General features: G+C 42.4%; 2 protein-coding genes across 3 annotated transcripts; one reads left to right on the top strand and one right to left on the bottom strand.

Moving 5' to 3' along the window:
• Positions 1–352: 352 nt before the first annotated feature.
• crygmxl1 (crystallin, gamma MX, like 1) lies at positions 353–1,979 on the top strand. Of its 2 annotated transcripts, none has more exons than XM_065013375.1 (4): positions 353–446; positions 985–1,055; positions 1,244–1,486; positions 1,632–1,979. In XM_065013375.1, the coding sequence occupies exons 2-4, from the start codon at positions 1,047–1,049 to the stop codon at positions 1,908–1,910; spliced, it is 531 nt and encodes a 176-aa protein (XP_064869447.1). In that variant the 5' UTR covers positions 353–446; positions 985–1,046; the 3' UTR covers positions 1,911–1,979. The 2 variants fall into 2 exon arrangements, with proteins under 2 accessions (XP_064869447.1, XP_064869449.1); XM_065013377.1 differs by having other exon boundaries at positions 429–452; positions 986–1,055.
• A 2,380-nt stretch (positions 1,980–4,359) lies between these two features.
• LOC115115655 (beta/gamma crystallin domain-containing protein 2-like) lies at positions 4,360–18,698 on the bottom strand. Its single transcript, XM_029644142.2, has 7 exons — positions 18,675–18,698; positions 18,290–18,532; positions 17,778–18,049; positions 16,172–16,175; positions 5,309–5,356; positions 4,816–5,067; positions 4,360–4,698 (listed from the first exon to the last, which is right to left on the bottom strand). Exons 1-7 carry the CDS (start codon positions 18,681–18,683, stop codon positions 4,408–4,410), a joined length of 1,119 nt encoding a protein of 372 aa, XP_029500002.2. The 5' UTR covers positions 18,684–18,698; the 3' UTR covers positions 4,360–4,407.
• Between the last annotated feature and the right edge of the window lie 1,587 nt (positions 18,699–20,285).

Here is a 20,285-nt window from a genome sequence, read left to right as displayed (position 1 = left end):
TAACCTTAAAGTAGGTTCATACCAAGTTGTGATTGTCTATCAACTAGCAGAGGTGATAAATACAGAGAGGAAGAGCAAGGTGTTGTGGAAGCAGTTTGCTATTTGAATACATTACTGGTGAGCATGTTGGTACACAGTACCTTTTAATAGTTTGGCCTGTTCCAATTCACAGTCATGCCATTCAGGTAGCATTAGGCACAACCGGGAAGCAGCCATTCATTACAGTCAAAATGAGTCCCACTGTAAATATTCAAGGTCACTCTCCTGTTGGCCACTGGGTGGTATATTGTAAAACTCAATACAGTCAATCACATGACCTGAGTTGTTGTCCACACCAGCAGCCACTCACTTGGCTGTGGGTCAACTGAGACCACAGGTGGCACGAGCACAAGTTTGGCTGGACGTATTCCAAAACCTGACCACTGAAACAGTACTGAAACCACCAGGCAAGGGGAGTCACATCCCACATTTTCTTACTATCCATCATACTTTTATTATAGTTTGCTGTGTGTTTGAAATGTTCATGAATTATATTTATAAGTAGGGTAGCGATGCAGAAAGTAGTATATGTCAAACAATAATGGTCATATTTGTGCGCATCCGATCATATTTAATATTCACCACAGTGAAGGTGATTCATAACAATCAATGAATGTATATGTATGAGAGCTTACTTTTAAAGATCAAATAAATGCTTGATAAATACATTTTGAATTTTGGTATTCTGTCATCAGTTCTGGGTAGAATATTCTGTAATCTTTTCTTTTAGTTATCAGATTTTGGTATTCCACTGATAAACATGTGTAGAGTACATGATAAGTTAATTAGCACCATTGAAGCCTTTGTGTACGTAACAAAAAGGCAATTCACCCTGCTGACAAAGAAAAACAACGATCTTTTGTAATTTGGCAGCCTTGCTGTATTTTCAAAAAGGCTGACATCTAAAGTCAATTGATTAACATAACAATGTCTGTATTCCTATAGGATATAAAAGGACCATGGCTCGCTTAGTCAGTGTTGCAGTGTGATCCCATTTACCTAACACAATGGGAAAGGTAAGGCATGTTGTTTCGCTGCACATCTTTTGTCCTGTCACACCTTCTTGCTCATTGTTTGTCTGACAGAACAAAGAACAATGAACACCTGGCTGCGAGATAGACACTCAGTTGTTCGATCCTTTGCATGGCACAAAACTCAATGTTCATTCCATTGTATGCATGTTTACTTCCATTCGTATTTTTAGATAATCTTCTACGAGGACAAGAACTTCCAGGGTCGCTCCTATGAGTGCAACACCGACTGTGCCGACCTGCACACCCATTTCAGCCACTGTAACTCCATCCAAGTGGAGAGTGGTAGCTGGATGGTCTATGAGCGGCCAAACTACATGGGCTACCAGTACTTCCTGAGAAGAGGCGAGTATCCCGACTACCAGCGCTGGATGGGCTTTAATGATTGCGTGAAATCCTGCCGGGTGATCCCTCAAGTGAGCCTATATTCCTCTTTCCTGGTATAGAAGTTAACCTATCATTGATGTAGGTAGTAATACACATGGCAAATAAACATGAAACTTTAAACTTAATAGTAAAGTGGCTGAATGAACGTACCCATCTTCTCCTCCTTGTTCTCAGAATCAGGGAGCTCACAAGATGAGAATCTACGAGCGCACTGACTTTGGCGGTCAGATGCTGGAGTTTGCCGATGACTGCCCCTCCCTCTACGATCAATTCCATTACAATGATATCAACTCTTGCAATGTTATGGAGGGGTATTGGCTTTTCTATGAGCATCCCAACTACAGAGGCAGGCAGTATCTCCTGAGGCCTGGCGAGTACAGGAGATACAGTGACTGGGGAGCCATCAATTCCAAGATTGGCTCCATCAGACGTGTTGTTGCTCACCCAAACTGAGAGGCAATACATTGTCAACATGAAACTGAGCCTAACATTGAAATTAATAAAAGTTAGGTCCACCCGCCATCTTATTGTCTTCTCTAGTGTTCACTCAATAAGTATGAAAACATACTGTACTCTTTACACCTTGCAAAGTTTCAGCAAATTTGTTGAATTGAGACATCTAATAGTTATGTTTCATACTGTAGAGAGAAAACAACTGGTCATAGTCATCATCCAATTATTTTAAAATGTTTTTCAAGCCATTATCTGAAGACGTAAGAATGCTTACTTCACACACCAAAAATACTTTACTACTAAAGTAAAACCATAAAATCACAACACTCACCAGCATCTCACAATACCTCACTGTGAGTGACAGAGAGAATACCTACTCATTCAATGAAAATCAAGCACAATTCTGCACAGCATAACAGTTAAAACAATTAACTAAACTGAAGTACTGTAGTTTCTGTTTACTGTATAAAAAATGTAGATACCACACTTTATTTTTTAGAATGTTGCTCTTCAAATCTGGTTCTTCATCATCATGAACCACACATAAAACTAGAAGTGAATAGTACCCAGTCGGTCACACACACATAAAACTAGAAGTGTTCTGAGCACATTTCCCTTATTTGTCTTCAACCTCTATGCCCATTTTGAAATTAAAAATAAATACACCTTAATCTCACATTTGTTTTTTTTGCCAATCAGTATCTTATTATCCTAAACAGACTTGAAAACGTGTTTGGCATTTGAGGATATGTTCTCAACTGGTTTACTGTATAGTTTACTAATTACATTTACATTACATTTAAGTCATTTAGCAGACGCTCTTATCCAGAGCGACTTACAAATTGGTGCGTTCACCTTAAGACATCCAGTGGAACAGCCACTTTACAATAGTGCATCTAAATCTTTTAAGGGGGGGGGGTGAGAAGGATTACTTTATCCTATCCTAGGTATTCCTGAAAGAGGTGGGGTTTCAGGTGTCTAACTAATCAAACGGATATGTATTTGTGCAGATAGATAACAAATCAAAGTTGAATTTGGTGTTCTTCAAGGTTCAGTGCTTGGACCCCTGATATTTTCTTTGGCTGAAATAATAACAGAACCTCAGGCCATTCTCATATGGAATATCAATCCCGGGTTCATAACTACAGGCTCCAGATTACGATTATTTCCATTGCAATTTCAAACAGTCCACTAGGCGAAACATGTGCGCATATTACGATCTATTAGGTTCTTTGCTTGCTAGGGTGTTGTGGATGGAGTTAGAAGAAGAGCTTAAACTGTGAGCTACGTCTTCAAGGATCACAGGTTAAGTCCCAGTGCTAGGCACTCATTTTTATCCCAGTTATTTTCTGTTTTAACCCTATCCCAAACCTTACCTTAACCATTCCTAATTAATACCTTCATTTAACCATAGAGTTGAGTTTCGGTTTCACTTTTGCGGAGTCTGACTGACAGCTTACATACATCAAAATGTTCCGTATTTAATATGGGCCCACAGTGCTTTAGTAATTGAGTTGCATAATGTTAATTTGACCTCAAAGCATGATTTACAAAAAAGTTTGAGTTTAGCACATGGACCTGTGGTTTCCAAATTGATTTGGACCTTTATGTACGCTATCCCTTGGTAACATATTCCATAAATATGTTATGCTATTTGTTTGATATGAAGACCATCTACATCTACAGTTGTGGGCCTCCTGTTGAGACATTATATAGACATTACCCACTGGCAACGGGGTTACGAACCCCATCTTGGTCATTCCCCTCTCTCTTACTCACTGTATCTGTCTCCTCCTCTACATTCCCTTTCCATAACACGAGGCTTTAACATATTCAAAATGTATTTATATATATTTAAATATATAATTATATGTAATGTAGTTAATTAAATAATGTTCCAGTTGTTCCAATAAAATGTATATTAAGGTAAAGGGATTTATGTTCATGTTAATTATTAGTTTATAGATCAGATAAATAGCTAAACAGTTGTAACCAAATGTTTGAAATGACGTGATTGTTATCTTGGTGCTTGCAAAATAGGGAGGTTATATATGATTGTAATGTTATTGATTACTACTGAAATGAATACTAGTGCAGCCATGTAAGCTCAGGCAACCAGTTAAAATGACAAACACGTCATTTCAACCCTTCTATTATAACTATTTCTTACTGATTTGAAAAACGATCTATGAACTACAGTCAATAACTAATAAACTTTACAAAAGCATTCAGGTATGACCTGAAACTTGGAGGCAGCTTGCACAATTTAAAAGGTTTGCTTGAAGATGTTGTACCATGTGTACCCTACTAGATACTTATACTGTACATGTACATGCCCATGTAATCATTGTGGGAATATTTACAAAGCTTCAGTGATATTTTAAATATTGTGTCCAATTTATTTTGCCTTAAGATGAATACTGGTATCAAAATCAGAAAGACAATTAAGTTATGAAAGATCTTCAATTATTTTATTACCATGAACAATTAAAGACATTTAATTGCACATATCATTGATACGCTTCATGCTCATGAATCTCATGGATCCCTGGCTCATGCCCATGCTCATCTCCCTGAAGTTCTTGTACTCTCCAGGCCTCATGTACATCATCCTTCCTCTGAAGTGGGGCTGCTCGTACATCAGCCAGTGGCCATCCATCACGTTGCAGGACTGGCAGTCGGACATGCGGTAACGCTCCTGGATGGAGTCACAGTCGTCCATCATCTCGTGCATCTGACCTCCGAAGTTCTCCCTCTCGTAGATCCTCATCTTGAAGGATCCTCTGTGCTGAAATGCAATAAAAAGAACAACATTATTTTAGGACACTTATGTACTTTGAATGTTGTATATCTTCAAATAGGAAATTACACTATAATGTATCATCTATGAGATAAGGTGTCTTACCATGGGGATCATTCTGCAGGACCTGATGTTGTCGAACATCATGCCCATGCTCATCATGCGCTGCATGTCAGGGTACTCTCCCCTCCTCATGAAGAACTGCTGGCCCATGAAGTTGTTGCGCTCATACACCATGAAGCAGCCGCTCTCAACCCTGCAGGACTGGCAGCGGGACATGTAGGGGGACATGTCAGGGCAGTCGCTCATGCACTCATAGTTGCGGCCCTGGAAGTTCCTCTCCTCGTAGAAGATAATCTATAGGAAAAGAGAGACATACTGTATAACAATTCCTGAAAAGGCAAAAAATCATCAAGCCTATAGGCTAATGCATTTTTAGACTCTGGGTAATGTTGAATTACTGAATTCCCATAAGAACTGATTCTTATAACAGATAAATAATGTTACTGTACTATTATATTTACTGAATATAGGATGTACATTTCACTTTTGTAAAACTGTAGCCTACATGTAGCTACTGTGAGTCGGATCAGATTACCTTGCCCATGTTGGTGGTTGGTGGTTGACAGTGGATCAGCTTGTGCTTCTACCATCATTGTGCAGTCATTTTATACAAAAACCAGGGGGCCATGATGTGTTGTTATTCAAATTGTCCAAAGCTGATGATTGAGCAGTATGACACTTTCGCTGATCAGGGCCTATGAAGTGTAACAATGGTTTTCATCCATACATTTCTGGCAGTGATGACCTGTGTTGTCTGTTTCATTATAAGCATCACTTTTGTGTACGCTTATCAGTAAGAATGTTCTTTGCATACAGTATGGTCCAGTAATCGAGGATGTACAGTAGAGAACTGAGATGAGGTCGATTTTCAGAACACATCTCTGTTGAACACACAGAGACCAATATTACAGTTATAGTGAAAGAAGAAGTGCGTTTATGATGTCCTTAATCTAGTAGAGCATACATACTGGTCTTGTTTGAACAGCACTTTTATTGTGATTTTATGTACTTGAAATAATAATATTTTAATATACAACTATAGAATCTTATTCAAAGCTGTTCTCTCCCTTAGTAAAGGAAAAGGTTGTTTAACCTGCCTGTAAATTGCATTTGTCATTCATCATTTGAGTTTATCCACTGGATAGTGTACAGATAAATAAATTGAAGAATGTTAGTTTAATGAAATTAAGATGTGAATTGGTTTTGATGGGTGATTGATTTATAATGACAACAGTTACACCTTCCAGTCACAAGTGCATGTATTTCCTTCAGTCCAAAAATGGAATTGGGTCTGAAAGGGGCTGGCGTTTATGTGAGGCTTGCATGTGAATATATGATTGTTCACTAACCAGGTTTCCATCCAGCCTTTTTATGCCAGTAAAGTACATGTTGGATAAAAAACTGTCACGACAGGCCTGATGTAAACAGCACATTTTCTGGTAAACTTTGCAAATGTCGACAAAACAAACTAAGCTAGACCAGGTGGGATATTTTTGTGTTGGTAAAATGAATGATGCAAGAAATAGCGGTGGAAACGCCTTCGTGCGGAAATATTGATATAATAACCATCGTATTGAAGTAAACTTGGTGTCACACAGTGACATGTTGTGTGGTCCTCCTGCTATGATTCAGCAAAGCATGCAGTTTATTAGGCTACAGATGAAATAAGTGATGACGAACTTCACAGGGTGGTGAAAGTGCACAGTGATGAGCTTGATACTTCTTTCCAATAAATATCAAGGTTCTTATTCTGGTGCCATTTGACAAACACAAATTATCTCGCTCTCATCATGTAGGCTATACCCTCACTGTATCTGCCAGCTGTTGGCTAAAGTGCACATGCCAAGACTACAGTGTGCACATTCGCTATACAACACAACATTTCTTCTGACAAAATCATCAGTAGAGTTGAAAATGCGATGAAAACCAGTGGATACTGCTGAGGTGAGGACGGCTCATAAAAATGTCTGGAACGGAGTGAATGGAATGGCATCAAACACATGGAAACCATGTTGATACCATTTCACTTATACCGCACCAGCCATTACCACGAGCCCGTCCTCTCCAATTAAGGTGTCACTAACCTCCTGTGATGGAAACCCATTTAACTCGTATTTTTTATTCAGCTCATAGGAATTTAACCACAAATTAATTTTTATGTGCACTACGTCATCATGCACAGACTTACAACAGTCAATTTGATGAAAACATGTGTACATAATGTTGCTACTACCGTCTCTTATGACCAAAAAGAGCTTCTGGACATCAGAACAGCGATTACTCACCTCGAACTGGACGAAGATGTTTTCTTTAATGAGTCCGATGTGAAGGATATACTGCATTGTCAAGACAAGGCCTAAATCCCCCATAATCAACGTGAAGAAAAGATGGATGAAAGGGGGAGGGCAGGGTGACTTGCCAGACGAGTAGGTAAACCACCACTTCTCAACGTGCAATCACGTGCAATCATTTGAAAATAAACTGGACGATCTACAATTAAGACTATCCTACCAACGGGACATTAAAAGCTATAATATCTTATGTTTCACTGAGACATGGCTGAACGAAGACACGGATAATATAGAGCTGGCTGGCATCTCTGTGCATCGGCAGGACAGAGCAACAGCGTCTGGTAAGACGAGGGGCCGGAGTGTGTGTCTGTTTGTCAATAACTGCTGGAGCGCGATGTCTAATATTAAAGAAGTCTCGAGGTATTGCTCGCCTGAGGTAGAATACCTCACGATAAGCTGTAGACCACACAATCTACGGAGAGAGTTCTCATCTATATTATTCATAGTCGTCTATTTACCACCACAAACCAATGCTTGCACAAAGAAAACACTCAATGAGTTGTATAAGGCCATAAGCAAACAAGAAAATGCTCATCCAGAAGCGGCCTTTAATGCAGGGAAACTTAAATCCATTTTACCTCATTTCTACCAGCATGTCACATCTGCAACCAGAGGAAAAACCTCTAGACCACCTTTACTCCACACACAGAGACGCATACAAAGCTCTCTCTCGCCCTCCATTTGGCAAATCAGACCATAATTATATCCTCCTGATTCCTGCTTACAAGCAAAAACTAAAGCATTTGGTACCAGTGACTCGCTCAATACGGAAGTGGTCAGATGACGCGGATACTACGCTACAGGACTGTTTTGCTAGCACCGACTGGAATATGTTCCGAGATTCATCCAATGGCATTGAGGAGTATTCCACCTCAGTCACCGGCTTAATCAATAAGTGCATCGACAACGTCGTCCCCACAGTGACCGTACGTACATTTCCCAACCAGAAGCCATGGATTACAGACAACATCCGCACCGATTTCAAGGAGCGGGACACTTATCCTGACGCTTATAAGAAATCCTGCTATGCCCTCAGATAAACCATCAAACTGTCATGTATTGTCATGTTATGTCTTGTTCCTGTTCCTTCTCTTCACTTCGTTTCCCCCTGCTGGTCGTATTAGGTTACCTTCTCTTCCTTTCCTTCCCCCAGCTGTTCCTCATCTCCTCTAACTACCTCGTTTACCCTCTCCCACCTGTTCCCTTTTTCCCTCTGATTAGGTCTCTATTTCTCTCTCTGTTTCTGCTTCTGTCTTTGTCAGATTCTCGTTTGCTTCACCCTTGTCCTGTCCTGTCGTAATCTGCCTCTTCATCAGATGCTACGTGTGATCAGGTAACTCTGTCCTCTACAACCCGCGCCTACCCGGAGAGACCAGCAGTCTGTCGCCGCTAACCCTGCTATTCTCCTCTGCTGCTAGAAGGGGACTCTCCTGTTAAGATCAGAGGACTTTATGAATTATTTGTCGCCCTCTCTGCGGGTTGTCTATGTTGTCAATCGATACATCTGAAGAGGATCTATGTCTTCCCTGTGTTTTGACATTAAAAGACTCTGTTTCTGTTAAAGCGCTTTTGGGTCCTCACTCACCTGCATAACAGAAGAATCTGACCAAGAATGGACCCAGCGACGTCGGATCCTCTCCACTCAGCCGTCGAGATCCAGGGAGCGATGCTAGGCAGACACGAGCAGGAATTGTTTGCTGCTCGACATGCCGTTGAGACCCTGGCCGCCCAAGCCTCCGACCTCTCGAAACAGATTCACCATCTCCGCCTCGATCCACCGGCCACTTCCAGGGCTTCCGAATCTCCGGAGCCCAGAATTAATAACCCGCCGTGTTACTCTGGGGAGCCCACTGAATGCCGCTCGTTCCTCACCCAGTGTGATATTGTGTTTTCTCTCCAGCCCAACACTTACTCCAGGGGCACAGCTCGTATCGCCTACGTCATATCTCTCCTTACTGGACGGGCTCGTGAGTGGGGCACGGCAATCTGGGAGGCGAGGGCTGAGTGTACTAACCAGTATCAGGACTTTAAGGAGGAGATGATATGGGTTTTTGATCGTTCTGTTTTTGGGGAAGAAGCTTCCAGGGTCCTGTCTTCCCTATGTCAAGGTAATCGATCCATAACAGATTACTCTATTGAGTTTCGCACTCTTGCTGCCTCCAGTGACTGGAACGAGCCGGCTTTGCTCGCTCGTTTTCTGGAGGGTCTCCGCGCGGAGGTAAAGGATGAGATTCTCTCCCGGGAGGTTCCTCCCAGCGTGGATTCCTTGATTGAACTCGCTATTCGCATAGAACGACGGGTTGATCTTCGTCACCAAGCTCGTGGAAGGGAGCTCGCGTTATCCGTTGCCCCCCTCTCCGCATCACTACCATCTTCCTCCACTAGCTCGGGTGCTGAGCCTATGCAGCTGGGGGGTATCCGCATCTCGACTAAGGAGAGGGAACGGAGAATCTCCAACCGCCTCTGTCTCTATTGCGGTTCCGCTGGTCATTTTGTCACTTCATGTCCAGTAAAAGGCCAGAGCTCATCAGTAAGCGGAGGGCTACTGGTGAGCGCTACTACTCAGGTCTCTCCTTCAAGATCCTGTACTACCTTGTCGGTCCATCTACGCTGGACCGGTTCGGCAGCTTCCTGCAGTGCCTTGATAGACTCTGGGGCGGAGGGCTGTTTTATGGACGAAGCATGGGCTCGGGAACATGACATTCCTCTCAGACGGTTAGGGAAGTCCACGACCTTGTTCGCTTTGGATGGTAGCCCTCTCCCCAGGATTCAGCGTGAAACGCTACCTTTAAACCTCTTGCTTCTACTTGGGACGCTTGCGTCCCAACTAGAGCTCTGGAAATGCAAATGCGCTACGCTAAATGCTAATAGTATTAGTTAAAACTCAAAAGTTCATTAAAATACACATGCAGGGTATCGAATTAAAGCTACACTCGTTGTGAATCCAGGCAACAAGTCAGATTTTTTAAATGCTTTTCGGCGACAGCATGAGAAGCTATTATCTGATAGCATGCACCAATACACTACAACACAAAAGCACAGCAGGGGACGTAAACAAAATAATTAGCATTTTGGCGTTACACAAACCGCACAATAAAATAGAAAACAGTCATTACCTTTCACCATCTTCTTTGTTGGCACTCCTAGATGTCCCATAAACACTATTGGGTCTTTATTTCGATTAAATCGGGCCATATAAAGCCAAGATATCGTTATATGTAGACTGTGTGATAAACGAAAAAAACAGCGATTTCACAACGTAACGTAATTTTTTTAAATTCAAAAAGTAGACGATAAACTTTCACAAAACACTTCGAAATACGTTTGTAATGCTACTTTAGGTATTAGTAAACGTTAATAAGCGATAAAAATCATCCGTAGGCGATGTAAAAATCATTAGCTGTCGTCTTGGAAAAAATTTCACGAGAGAGCTCTTCCAGAATGATCTGGGCGGAGACTGGAGGTAAGTGGTGCCCCTGTTTCGGTTCAACCAAGAATCAAAGATGATTCAATTCACAAGACTCTAGACAACATGGGGATGCTGTGGGAGTTGAATGCTCGGTCTTATCTAATTCGGCTCACTGTGAACAATTGCTGGAAGTGGCGCAAGGATATTTATTTCCATTTTCTGTGATCAGGTTTTCCTGCGCTTTCCGATGTAACGCACGTTATGTTATAGCCACAGTCGTGATTTAACCAGTTTTAAAAACGTCCGAGGGTTTCCTATCCACACATTCTAACCATATGAACGTACTATATTCCTGGCATGAGTAGCAGGGTGCTGAAATGTTGCGCGATTTTTAACAAAATGTTCAAAAAAGTAGAGGGTAGGAGCAACTGGTTAACCCTCACTGTCTCTGGTAATCATAGCGAGACCATTTCTTTTTTAATTTTTCGTTCACCTTTTACACCTGTTGTTTTGGGCCATCCCTGGCTAGTGTGTCATAATCCTTCTATTAATTGGTCTAGTAATTCTATCCTCTCCTGGAACGTCTCTTGTCATGTGAAGTGTTTAATGTCTGCTATCCCTCCTGTTTCCTCTGTCTCTTCTTCAAAGGAGGAGCCTGGTGATTTGACGGGGGTGCCGGAGGAATATCACGATCTGCGCACGGTGTTCAGTCGGTCCAGGGCCACCTCTCTTCCTCCGCACCGGTCGTATGATTGTAGTATTGATCTCCTTCCGGGAACCACTCCCCCCCGGGGTAGACTATACTCTCTGTCGGCTCCCGAACGTAAGGCTCTCGAAGATTATTTGTCTGTAGCTCTCGACGCCGGTACCATAGTTCCCTCCTCCTCTCCCGCCGGAGCGGGGTTCTTTTTTGTTAAGAAGAAGGACGGGTCCCTGCGCCCCTGCATAGATTATCGAGGGCTGAATGACATAACAGTTAAGAATCGTTATCCGCTTCCCCTTATGTCTTCAGCCTTCGAGATCCTGCAGGGAGCCAGGTTTTTCACTAAGTTGGACCTTCGTAACGCTTACCATCTCGTGCGCATCAGGGAGGGGGACGAGTGGAAAACGGCGTTTAACACTCCGTTAGGGCACTTTGAATACCGGGTTCTGCCGTTCGGCCTCGCTAACGCTCCAGCTGTCTTTCAGGCATTAGTGAATGATGTCCTGAGAGACATGCTGAACATCTTTGTTTTCGTTTACCTTGACGATATCCTGATTTTTTCACCGTCACTCCAGATTCATGTTCAGCACGTTCGACGTGTCCTCCAGCGCCTTTTAGAGAATTGTCTTTATGTGAAGGCTGAGAAGTGCTCTTTTCATGCCTCCTCCGTCACATTTCTCGGTTCTGTTATTTCCGCTGAAGGCATTAAGATGGATCCCGCTAAGGTCCAAGCTGTCATCGATTGGCCCGTCCCTAAGTCACGCGTCGAGCTGCAGCGCTTTCTCGGCTTCGTGAATTTCTATCGTCGTTTCATCCGTAATTTCGGTCAGGTGGCAGCTCCTCTCACAGCCCTTACTTCTGTCAAGACGTGCTTTAAGTGGTCCGTTTCTGCCCAGGGAGCTTTTGATCTCCTCAAGAAGCGTTTTACATCCGCACCTATCCTTGTTACACCTGACGTCTCTAGACAGTTCATTGTCGAGGTCGACGCGTCAGAGGTGGGCGTGGGAGCCATTCTTTCCCAGCGCTCCCTCTCTGACGACAAGGTCCACCCTTGCGCGTATTTTTCTCATCGCCTGTCGCCGTCGGAACGTAACTATGATGTGGGAAACCGCGAACTGCTCGCCATCCGCTTAGCCCTAGGCGAATGGCGACAGTGGTTGGAGGGGGCGACCGTTCCTTTTGTCGTTTGGACTGACCATAGGAACCTTGAGTACATCCGTTCTGCCAAATGACTTAATGCGCGTCAGGCTCGTTGGGCGCTGTTTTTCGCTCGTTTCGAGTTCGTAATTTCTTATCGTCCGGGCTCTAAGTACCCCAAGCCTGATGCGTTATCCCGTCTCTTCAGTTCTTCAGTAGCCTCTACTGACCCCGGGGGGATTCTCCCTGAGGGGCGTGTTGTCGGGTTGACTGTCTGGGGAATTGAGAGGCAGGTAAAGCAAGCACTCACTCACACTCCGTCGCCGCGCGCTTGTCCTAAGAACCTTCTTTTCGTTCCCGTTCCTACTCGTCTGGCCATTCTTCAGTGGGCTCACTCTGCCAAGTTAGCCGGCCACCCCGGCGTTCGGGGTACGCTTACTTCCATTCGCCAGCGTTTTTGGTGGCCCACTCAGGAGCGTGACACGCGTCGTTTCGTGGCTGCTTGTTCGGACTGCGCGCAGACTAAGTCCGGTAACTCCCCTCCTGCCGGCCGTCTCAGACCGCTTTCCATTCCCTCTCGACCGTGGTCTCACATCGCCTTAGATTTTATTACCGGACTGCCTTCGTCAGCGGGGAAGACTGTTATTCTAACGGTAGTCGATAGGTTCTCTAAGGCGGCTCATTTTATTCCCCTCGCTAAGCTTCCTTCTGCTAAAGAGACGGCACAAATCATCATTGAGAATGTTTTCAGAATTCATGGCCTTCCGTCAGACGTCGTTTCGGACAGGGGTCCGCAATTCACGTCTCAATTTTGGAGGGAGTTTTGCCGTTTGATTGGGGCTTCCGTCAGTCTCTCTTCCGGCTTTCACCCCCAGTCTAACGGTCAAGCAGAACGGGCCAATCAGACTATTGGTCGCATCTTACGCAGTCTTTCTTTTCGAAACCCTGCGTCTTGGGCAGAACAGCTCCCCTGGGCAGAATATGCTCACAACTCGCTTCCTTCGTCTGCGACCGGGCTATCTCCTTTTCAGAGTAGCCTCGGGTACCAGCCTCCTCTGTTCTCGTCTCAGCTCGCCGAGTCCAGCGTCCCCTCCGCTCAGGCTTTTGTCCAACGTTGTGAGCGCACCTGGAAGAGGGTCAGGTCTGCACTTTGCCGTTATAGGGCACAGACTGTGAGAGCCGCTAATAAGCGTAGGACTAAGAGTCCTAGATATTGTCGCGGTCAGAGAGTATGGCTTTCCACTCAAAACCTTCCCCTTAAGACAGCTTCTCGCAAGTTGACCCCGCGGTTCATTGGTCCGTTCTGTATTTCTCAGGTCATTAATCCTGTCGCAGTGCGACTTCTTCTTCCGCAACGAAGATCTTCGTCGCGTCCACCCGGTCTTCCATGTCTCCTGTGTTAAGCCCTTTCTTCGCGCCCCCATTCGTCCTCGGGGCCGTGGTCATCAGTACCTAGTGGATTGGGAGGGGTACGGTCCTGAGGAAAGGAGTTGGGTTCCATCTCGGGACGTGCTGGACCGTTCGCTGATCGATGATTTCCTCCGTTGCCGCCAGGTTTCCTCCTCGAGTGCGCCAGGAGGCGCTCGTTGAGTGGGGGGGTACTGTCATGTATTGCATAACACAAACAGGCAAAGCGTCAATACAGAACTAAAATTGAATGCTACTACACCGGCTCTGACGCTCGTTGGATGTGGCAGGGCTTGAAAAATATTTCAAACTACAAAGGGAAACCCAGACGCAAGCTGCCCAGTGACGCGAGCCTACCAGACGAGCTAAATGCCTTTTATGCTCACTTAAAGGCAAGCAACACTGAAGCATGCATGAGAGCATCAGTTGTTCTGGACGACTGTGTGATTCTGCTGTCCTTAGCTGATGTGAGCAATATCTTTAAACAGATTAACATTCACAAAACTGCAGGGCCAGACAGATTACCAGGTCGTGTACTCAAAGCATGTGCGGAAAAACTGGCAAATGTCTTCACTGATATTTTCAACCTCTCCCTGACCGAGTCTGTAATACCTAAATGTTTCAAACAGACATCATAGTCCTTGTGCCCAAGAAAGCGAAGGTAACCTGCCTAAATGATTACCACCCTGTTGCACTCACGTCGCTAGCCATGAAATGCTTTGAAAGGCTGGTCATGGCTCACATCAACACAATCATGCCGGAAACCCTAGACCCATTCCAATTTGCATACCGCCCCAACAGATCCACAGAGGACGCAATCTCAATCGTACTCCACACCTTCCAAATATTGAGTTCCACACCACCCTCACAGGGATGCTGGCCCATGTTGACTCCAATGCTTCCCACATTTGTGTCAAGTTGGTTGGATGTTCTTTGGGTGGTGGACCATTCTTCATTAAAATAAATGTGAAACTGTTGAACCTGAAAAACCAAGCAGAGTTGCAGTTCTTACCAGAAACCGATACGCCTGGCACCTACTACCATACCCTGTTCAAAGGCACCTAAATCTTTTGTCTTGCCAATTTACCCTGTGAATGGTACACACACAATCCATGTCTCAATCCATGTCTACACTGATTGTGACGTCAATAAGGGATCATAGCTTTTACCTGGACCACCTGATTAGTCTATGTCATGGAAAGAGCAGATGTTCTTGAAGTTTTGTATAGTCCGTGTATATACTATTCACACACTTTGTTTGTTTTGCAAATTTGAAATATTTTCCTGAATTCCTAATCCACCCCACTCACATGTTTACTACCGAAACAGTGGCAAAACGTCGCAATAAAGGGAGAACCGTGCACAGGATGATCATTTAGATTTTCAAAACCTTTAAATTTAATATAGAGAAATATCATCTATATTGTTCTCTGTAAAATGTTCAGTGTTGACTGTATGAATCTGAAACTTGTTGATTGATTGTATTACTTATGCAACTTATCAATTATGTTGTTAGATGATTAAATTATCACTTTACCTATCTTTATTTGGGAAAATTGCATGTGTTTCTGTGTCATGTCAGTCATAGAGATAAATGAAGGACTCTAGATAGATAGTCTTAGTATAAACATTACCATAGAGGGCTTCCACTGTTTAAAAGTAATCAACTGGGTGAGAATTCCTATGGGTTGGGAGTGATTAAATATTTACATTTTAGCAATTTAGCATACACTCTTATCCATAGCAATTTACAGAAGCAGTTAGGGTAAAGTGCCTTGCTCAAGGGCACATCGGCCGATTTTTCACCTAATCAGCTTGGGGATTTGAACCAGCGACATTTCAGTTTCTGGCCCAACTCTCTTAACCGCTAGGCTACCAGCCAATGACCAAAGATTGTCTTCTTCAAATTGGGTTGCCTATTGTTTGTGAACCAAAGAAAATGGTCATATCTAGCCAAGACCAAGATTTATACACGGACATTGGTCCCTATGAGCAAGACCCGGTGAGTTGAGACCATGACAATTTAAAGACTGAATTTATGTAGTCGTGAGTGTTCTAGATCAAGAGTCCATGGGCCCGGTCCTCAATTGTAAGAAACTCAAGTAGAATAAACTCAGGTACAGTACAGTATTGTATAGTAGAGCACAGCACAGTAGAGTTCAGTAGAGTAGGGTACAGTGCAGTATAGTAGAGCACAGTACAGTAGAGTACACAAAAGTAAAGTACAATAGAGTAGAGTAGGGTGCAGTATAATAGAGTACAGTAGAGCACAGTACAGTAGAGTACAATAGTTTATTGGTTTATTCATTTGTTAGGATCCCCATTAGCTACTGCACATGCAGCACTCTTTCTGGGGTCCACATAGAACATACAAATACATGACAAAAGTACTGAACTATAATAGACATGAACAACATAACATTACATTAAATAAATACAAAATAGAATAAGAGTTATATATAGGAAAGACACCAAGAGACAATAAAAATAATATTTACATACTATGAATATATATACAGTGGGGCAAAAAAGTATTTAGTCAGCCACCAATTGTGCAAGTTCTCCCACTTAAAAAGATGAGAGAGGCCTGTAATTTTTGTCATAGGTACACTTCAACTATGATAGACAAAATGAGAAAAAAAAATCCAGAAAATCACATTGTAGGATTTTTAATGAATTTATTTGCTAACTATGGTGGAAAATAAGTATTTGGTCACCTACAAACAAGCAAGATTTCTGGCTCTCACAGACCTGTAACTTCTTCTTTAAGAGGCTCCTCTGTCCTCCACTCGTTACCTGTATTAATGGCATCTGTTTGAACTTGTTATCAGTATAAAAGACACCTGTCCACAACCTCCAACAGTCACACTCCAAACTCCACTATGGCCAAGACCAAAGAGCTGTCAAAGGACACCAGAAACAAAATTGTAGACCTGCACCAGACTGGGAAGACTGAATCTGCAATAGGTAAGCAGCTTGGTTTGAAGAAATCAACTGTGGGAGCAATTATTAGGAAATGGAAGACATACAAGACCACTGATAATCTCCCTTGATCTGGGGCTCCACACAAGATCTCACCCCGTGGGGTCAAAATGATCACAAGAACGGTGAGCAAAAATTTGCACCACTTCTGGAGAATCACCTATATACAGTATGTGGCTATGCACATGTATATTTGTATTTAATGCAATAATTCATTCAATACTGATTACTAAAGTTATATAATACTGATTTCTAATAATAATGATGGTTTTTATGTTTTGTCATAAATAACTGTGTCACAAAGTCTTTTGCAAGACATCAGATCTTTACTGTTGTTTAAGATTATTTTCTATATTTTCACAGAAGTGTGGGCTTATTTGTATGTGAAATGCATTATTCATTTTATACTGTACTGGAAGTCTGTATTTCAATTTATATTAACTTACATGAAGAGGCCATTATAAATGTTTCTAAATATGTTTGAATGCTTTACAAATTATTATATATGCTTAGGAATTGTACTACTTGTAATGAATAATGAAATATTGATTCCTTAATATTTTCTTAATGCTGTGGTGTTCAACTTTAGATTCAATATGTTCTGAGTTATGCTTATTTCTTCTTAGTGGTGTTTCATTCTAAACATGATGTTGTCCTGCCTGCCTCCTTAGATAGCCACTTATGGTAGCTAAGGCCATTTGATTTTAGTACCCAAAAGTCTAGTATTCTGAAAACACTCTAATTGGTCAAGTCGTTAGAGAGAATTAAGTGGTATTTGATCATTGTTTGCACAAGTAATAACCTGACTTTGATTGAATAATTATTGAATATGGTAGTGTCATTTTATACTAACTTATGAGAAACCACAAAAACACAGTGAACATTTAATGAATATTAGTTATTTAAATCATTATTATTTAAACAAGTCAAAGATCATTCATACACAAAGGGGTTAAAAATTGAACCATTTTAATAACTAAGCATGTATTTACAGCAAGTGCTTGAGCAGGATGGCTAAAAGTCAGTGACGCGTCTAAAGGAGCCTACAATGGCGCAGGTGGCGCACCATTCACGGTATCTCCTGTACTCTCCTGTTCTCAGGAAGTACTGTCGACCCCGGTAGTTGGGATACTCGTAGAAGATCCAGAAGCCGTTCATGATATTACAGGAGTAGACGTGGCGGTGGTGGAAACGATCAGACACACAGGGACAGTCATCCATGAACTCCATCATGTGACCGCTGAAGTCGGCCTTCTCGTAGATTCGCATCCTATATGAACCCCGGTACTGTGGAACAACAAGAAGGACAATCAAAATGGCAACCAGTGGATACCGAACAGGATACCGAGATATGAAAAAACATTTCCTAGATAATTCCAGGAAGCACATAAATCTAAAGCATAAACAGAGATAATTTGAGAGTGATAAATGATGTTCTTATCCTTGCTCCAACTCTTGTTTTAAAAGTAATCTTCAGGTTCCTTTCGTTGCTTCAGTAAAGCTTTCACATATCCGGTCAGAACTTACCATTGGAATCATACGGCATGATCGGATACAGCTACTGAAGCCCATCCACCGCTGATAATCAGGATATTCTCCCCTTCTCATGTAATACTGGTGGCCCATGTAGTTGGGGCGCTCATAGATCATAAAACAGCCACTCTCCACCCTGATGGAGTTACAGCGGCTGAAGTAGGAGTGCAGGTCTGTGCAGTCATTGCTGCACTCATAACTACGACCTTGGAAGTTCCTGTCCTCGTAAAAAGTAATCTGCAAATCAAGAAAATCCAATGATAAGTTTCACTTTGGGCTGCCATGGGGGGTGGGAAAATATACTGAACACATTATAGAGCAGAGAAGAGAGTAAAACTGTCAGAGTTTACAGTTCATTAGCACAGGGAAAAAGCCCTACCTTGCCCATGGTCTCCGTTGGAGAGATTCCACATGTTTTCAGAGCTTTTTATACTACCTCTTGACAAACAAAGTATTGTTATTCAAATGCTCACATAGTTATAACTCAGGGTACTGGCACATGTGTACCTTTTTGTTGTAGCACAACATTGGGTGAGAAATATGGATTTGTATTTGGGGAAAAAAGGATAAATAATTACTGGTTTGGTGCTTTGACATGCATAGACAAAAGAAAAGACTAGTATGGTATCCACACATCCAATGGACAATAGGTACAGAACAATATGGAACAGCCCTTTAGCATTAAATATGTTGCCCAGAGAGGTAGCCATTCACTCTCTCTTCTCATCTGCATTTGCAACCCATTTTATGCAAATGAGTACATTTAGAAAGATGGCATCCTGCGGGCAACACACAGACTATTTACAGTACATCATGTGTGAATATTCAATGTGTCATGGGCTAGTTACTGTACATTAATCACAACCCCAAAATGATTAGGAACAGAATATTACTATAACTACATTATTACCAAACACTTCCACCACTTTTACCATCACTCGTACACTAGTACACCTCTCCTCCCTGTAGTTAAAATAATTCAAAAGTGAGTTTTAACCCATTTTTTCCACATTCTAGCAATTGTTTTCATACCATAACATAACTTACCATATCCACTGCCAAGGACAGTCCAAAACCTCTTTCTTACTGGCCCTGCTTAGCTGCGCTCTTCCCATGACCATCCTTGACTAATTGCAGCTTGCTTTTATGCAGTAAACAAGCCATTTGTTTGTGTCATTCCTTTATCCCCAGAAATACCAATCACCTCTGTGTTTCAATTTAAGCATAAAAGTAAACAATGACACTGTGCTGGAAAGCAAAATGTAATTTCATGAACATTACATAGGTCTCTAGTCAACGGTAGTTGGCTATGCTGTAGGCTTATGTCAATAACAGCCAAGTAATGAAGCCGGGAAGCAAAGGTTGATATAATGTAGTTTGTTTTTTATGACAGGCGATGTATAAGACAACTTATTATTTTGGCAGGCTGATGGGAAAACTAACTGAAAAGCCACATTTGTTTAAGAAACACCTTAATCACAAAGTACTTGTGATCAAAATGTCAAAACACATTTAATAGTCAAAAACATTGCATCGTCCATAAATGCTCATTGTTGTTCCATAGAAGGCCTGAAGGTTCTACCGTGAAACTGGTGAATGTTAGAGCCTTGTACTTCACAACTTTATATAAGAACTGTCTTGTAATGTGAATGGGGATGTGAAATAGGGTATAATAAATGCCTGGCTTTAGTGTAAACCCAGTGGCCAAAGCTGGTTGAAATGCAGCCATTGGACTAGTTGTACTGTCATTTCAACCTGTTTTGCCCACTACGAAGGGTCCAGTTGTACCTCACAACCCCCAGAGACTAGAAGAGTGTCTAGTTATTGGCCATGCTTTGTTGTTGTCTATAGTTAGTTCATGTGCCCATGCAGAGCTGCTGTATCATTCAGAGACTGGGTTCATGCACTGAACAACAAAGTAGTAACTTTTCCATCTCACTTCATGAAGCATCCCAGGACATGAGTGGTGCCTGTTGAACATAGATGATCA

Source organism: Oncorhynchus nerka, linkage group LG3, assembly GCF_034236695.1.
Source record: "Oncorhynchus nerka isolate Pitt River linkage group LG3, Oner_Uvic_2.0, whole genome shotgun sequence".
In the NCBI taxonomy this organism is placed as follows: Eukaryota; Metazoa; Chordata; class Actinopteri; order Salmoniformes; family Salmonidae; genus Oncorhynchus; species Oncorhynchus nerka.
This window is presented reverse-complemented; position numbering and strand designations above follow the sequence as displayed.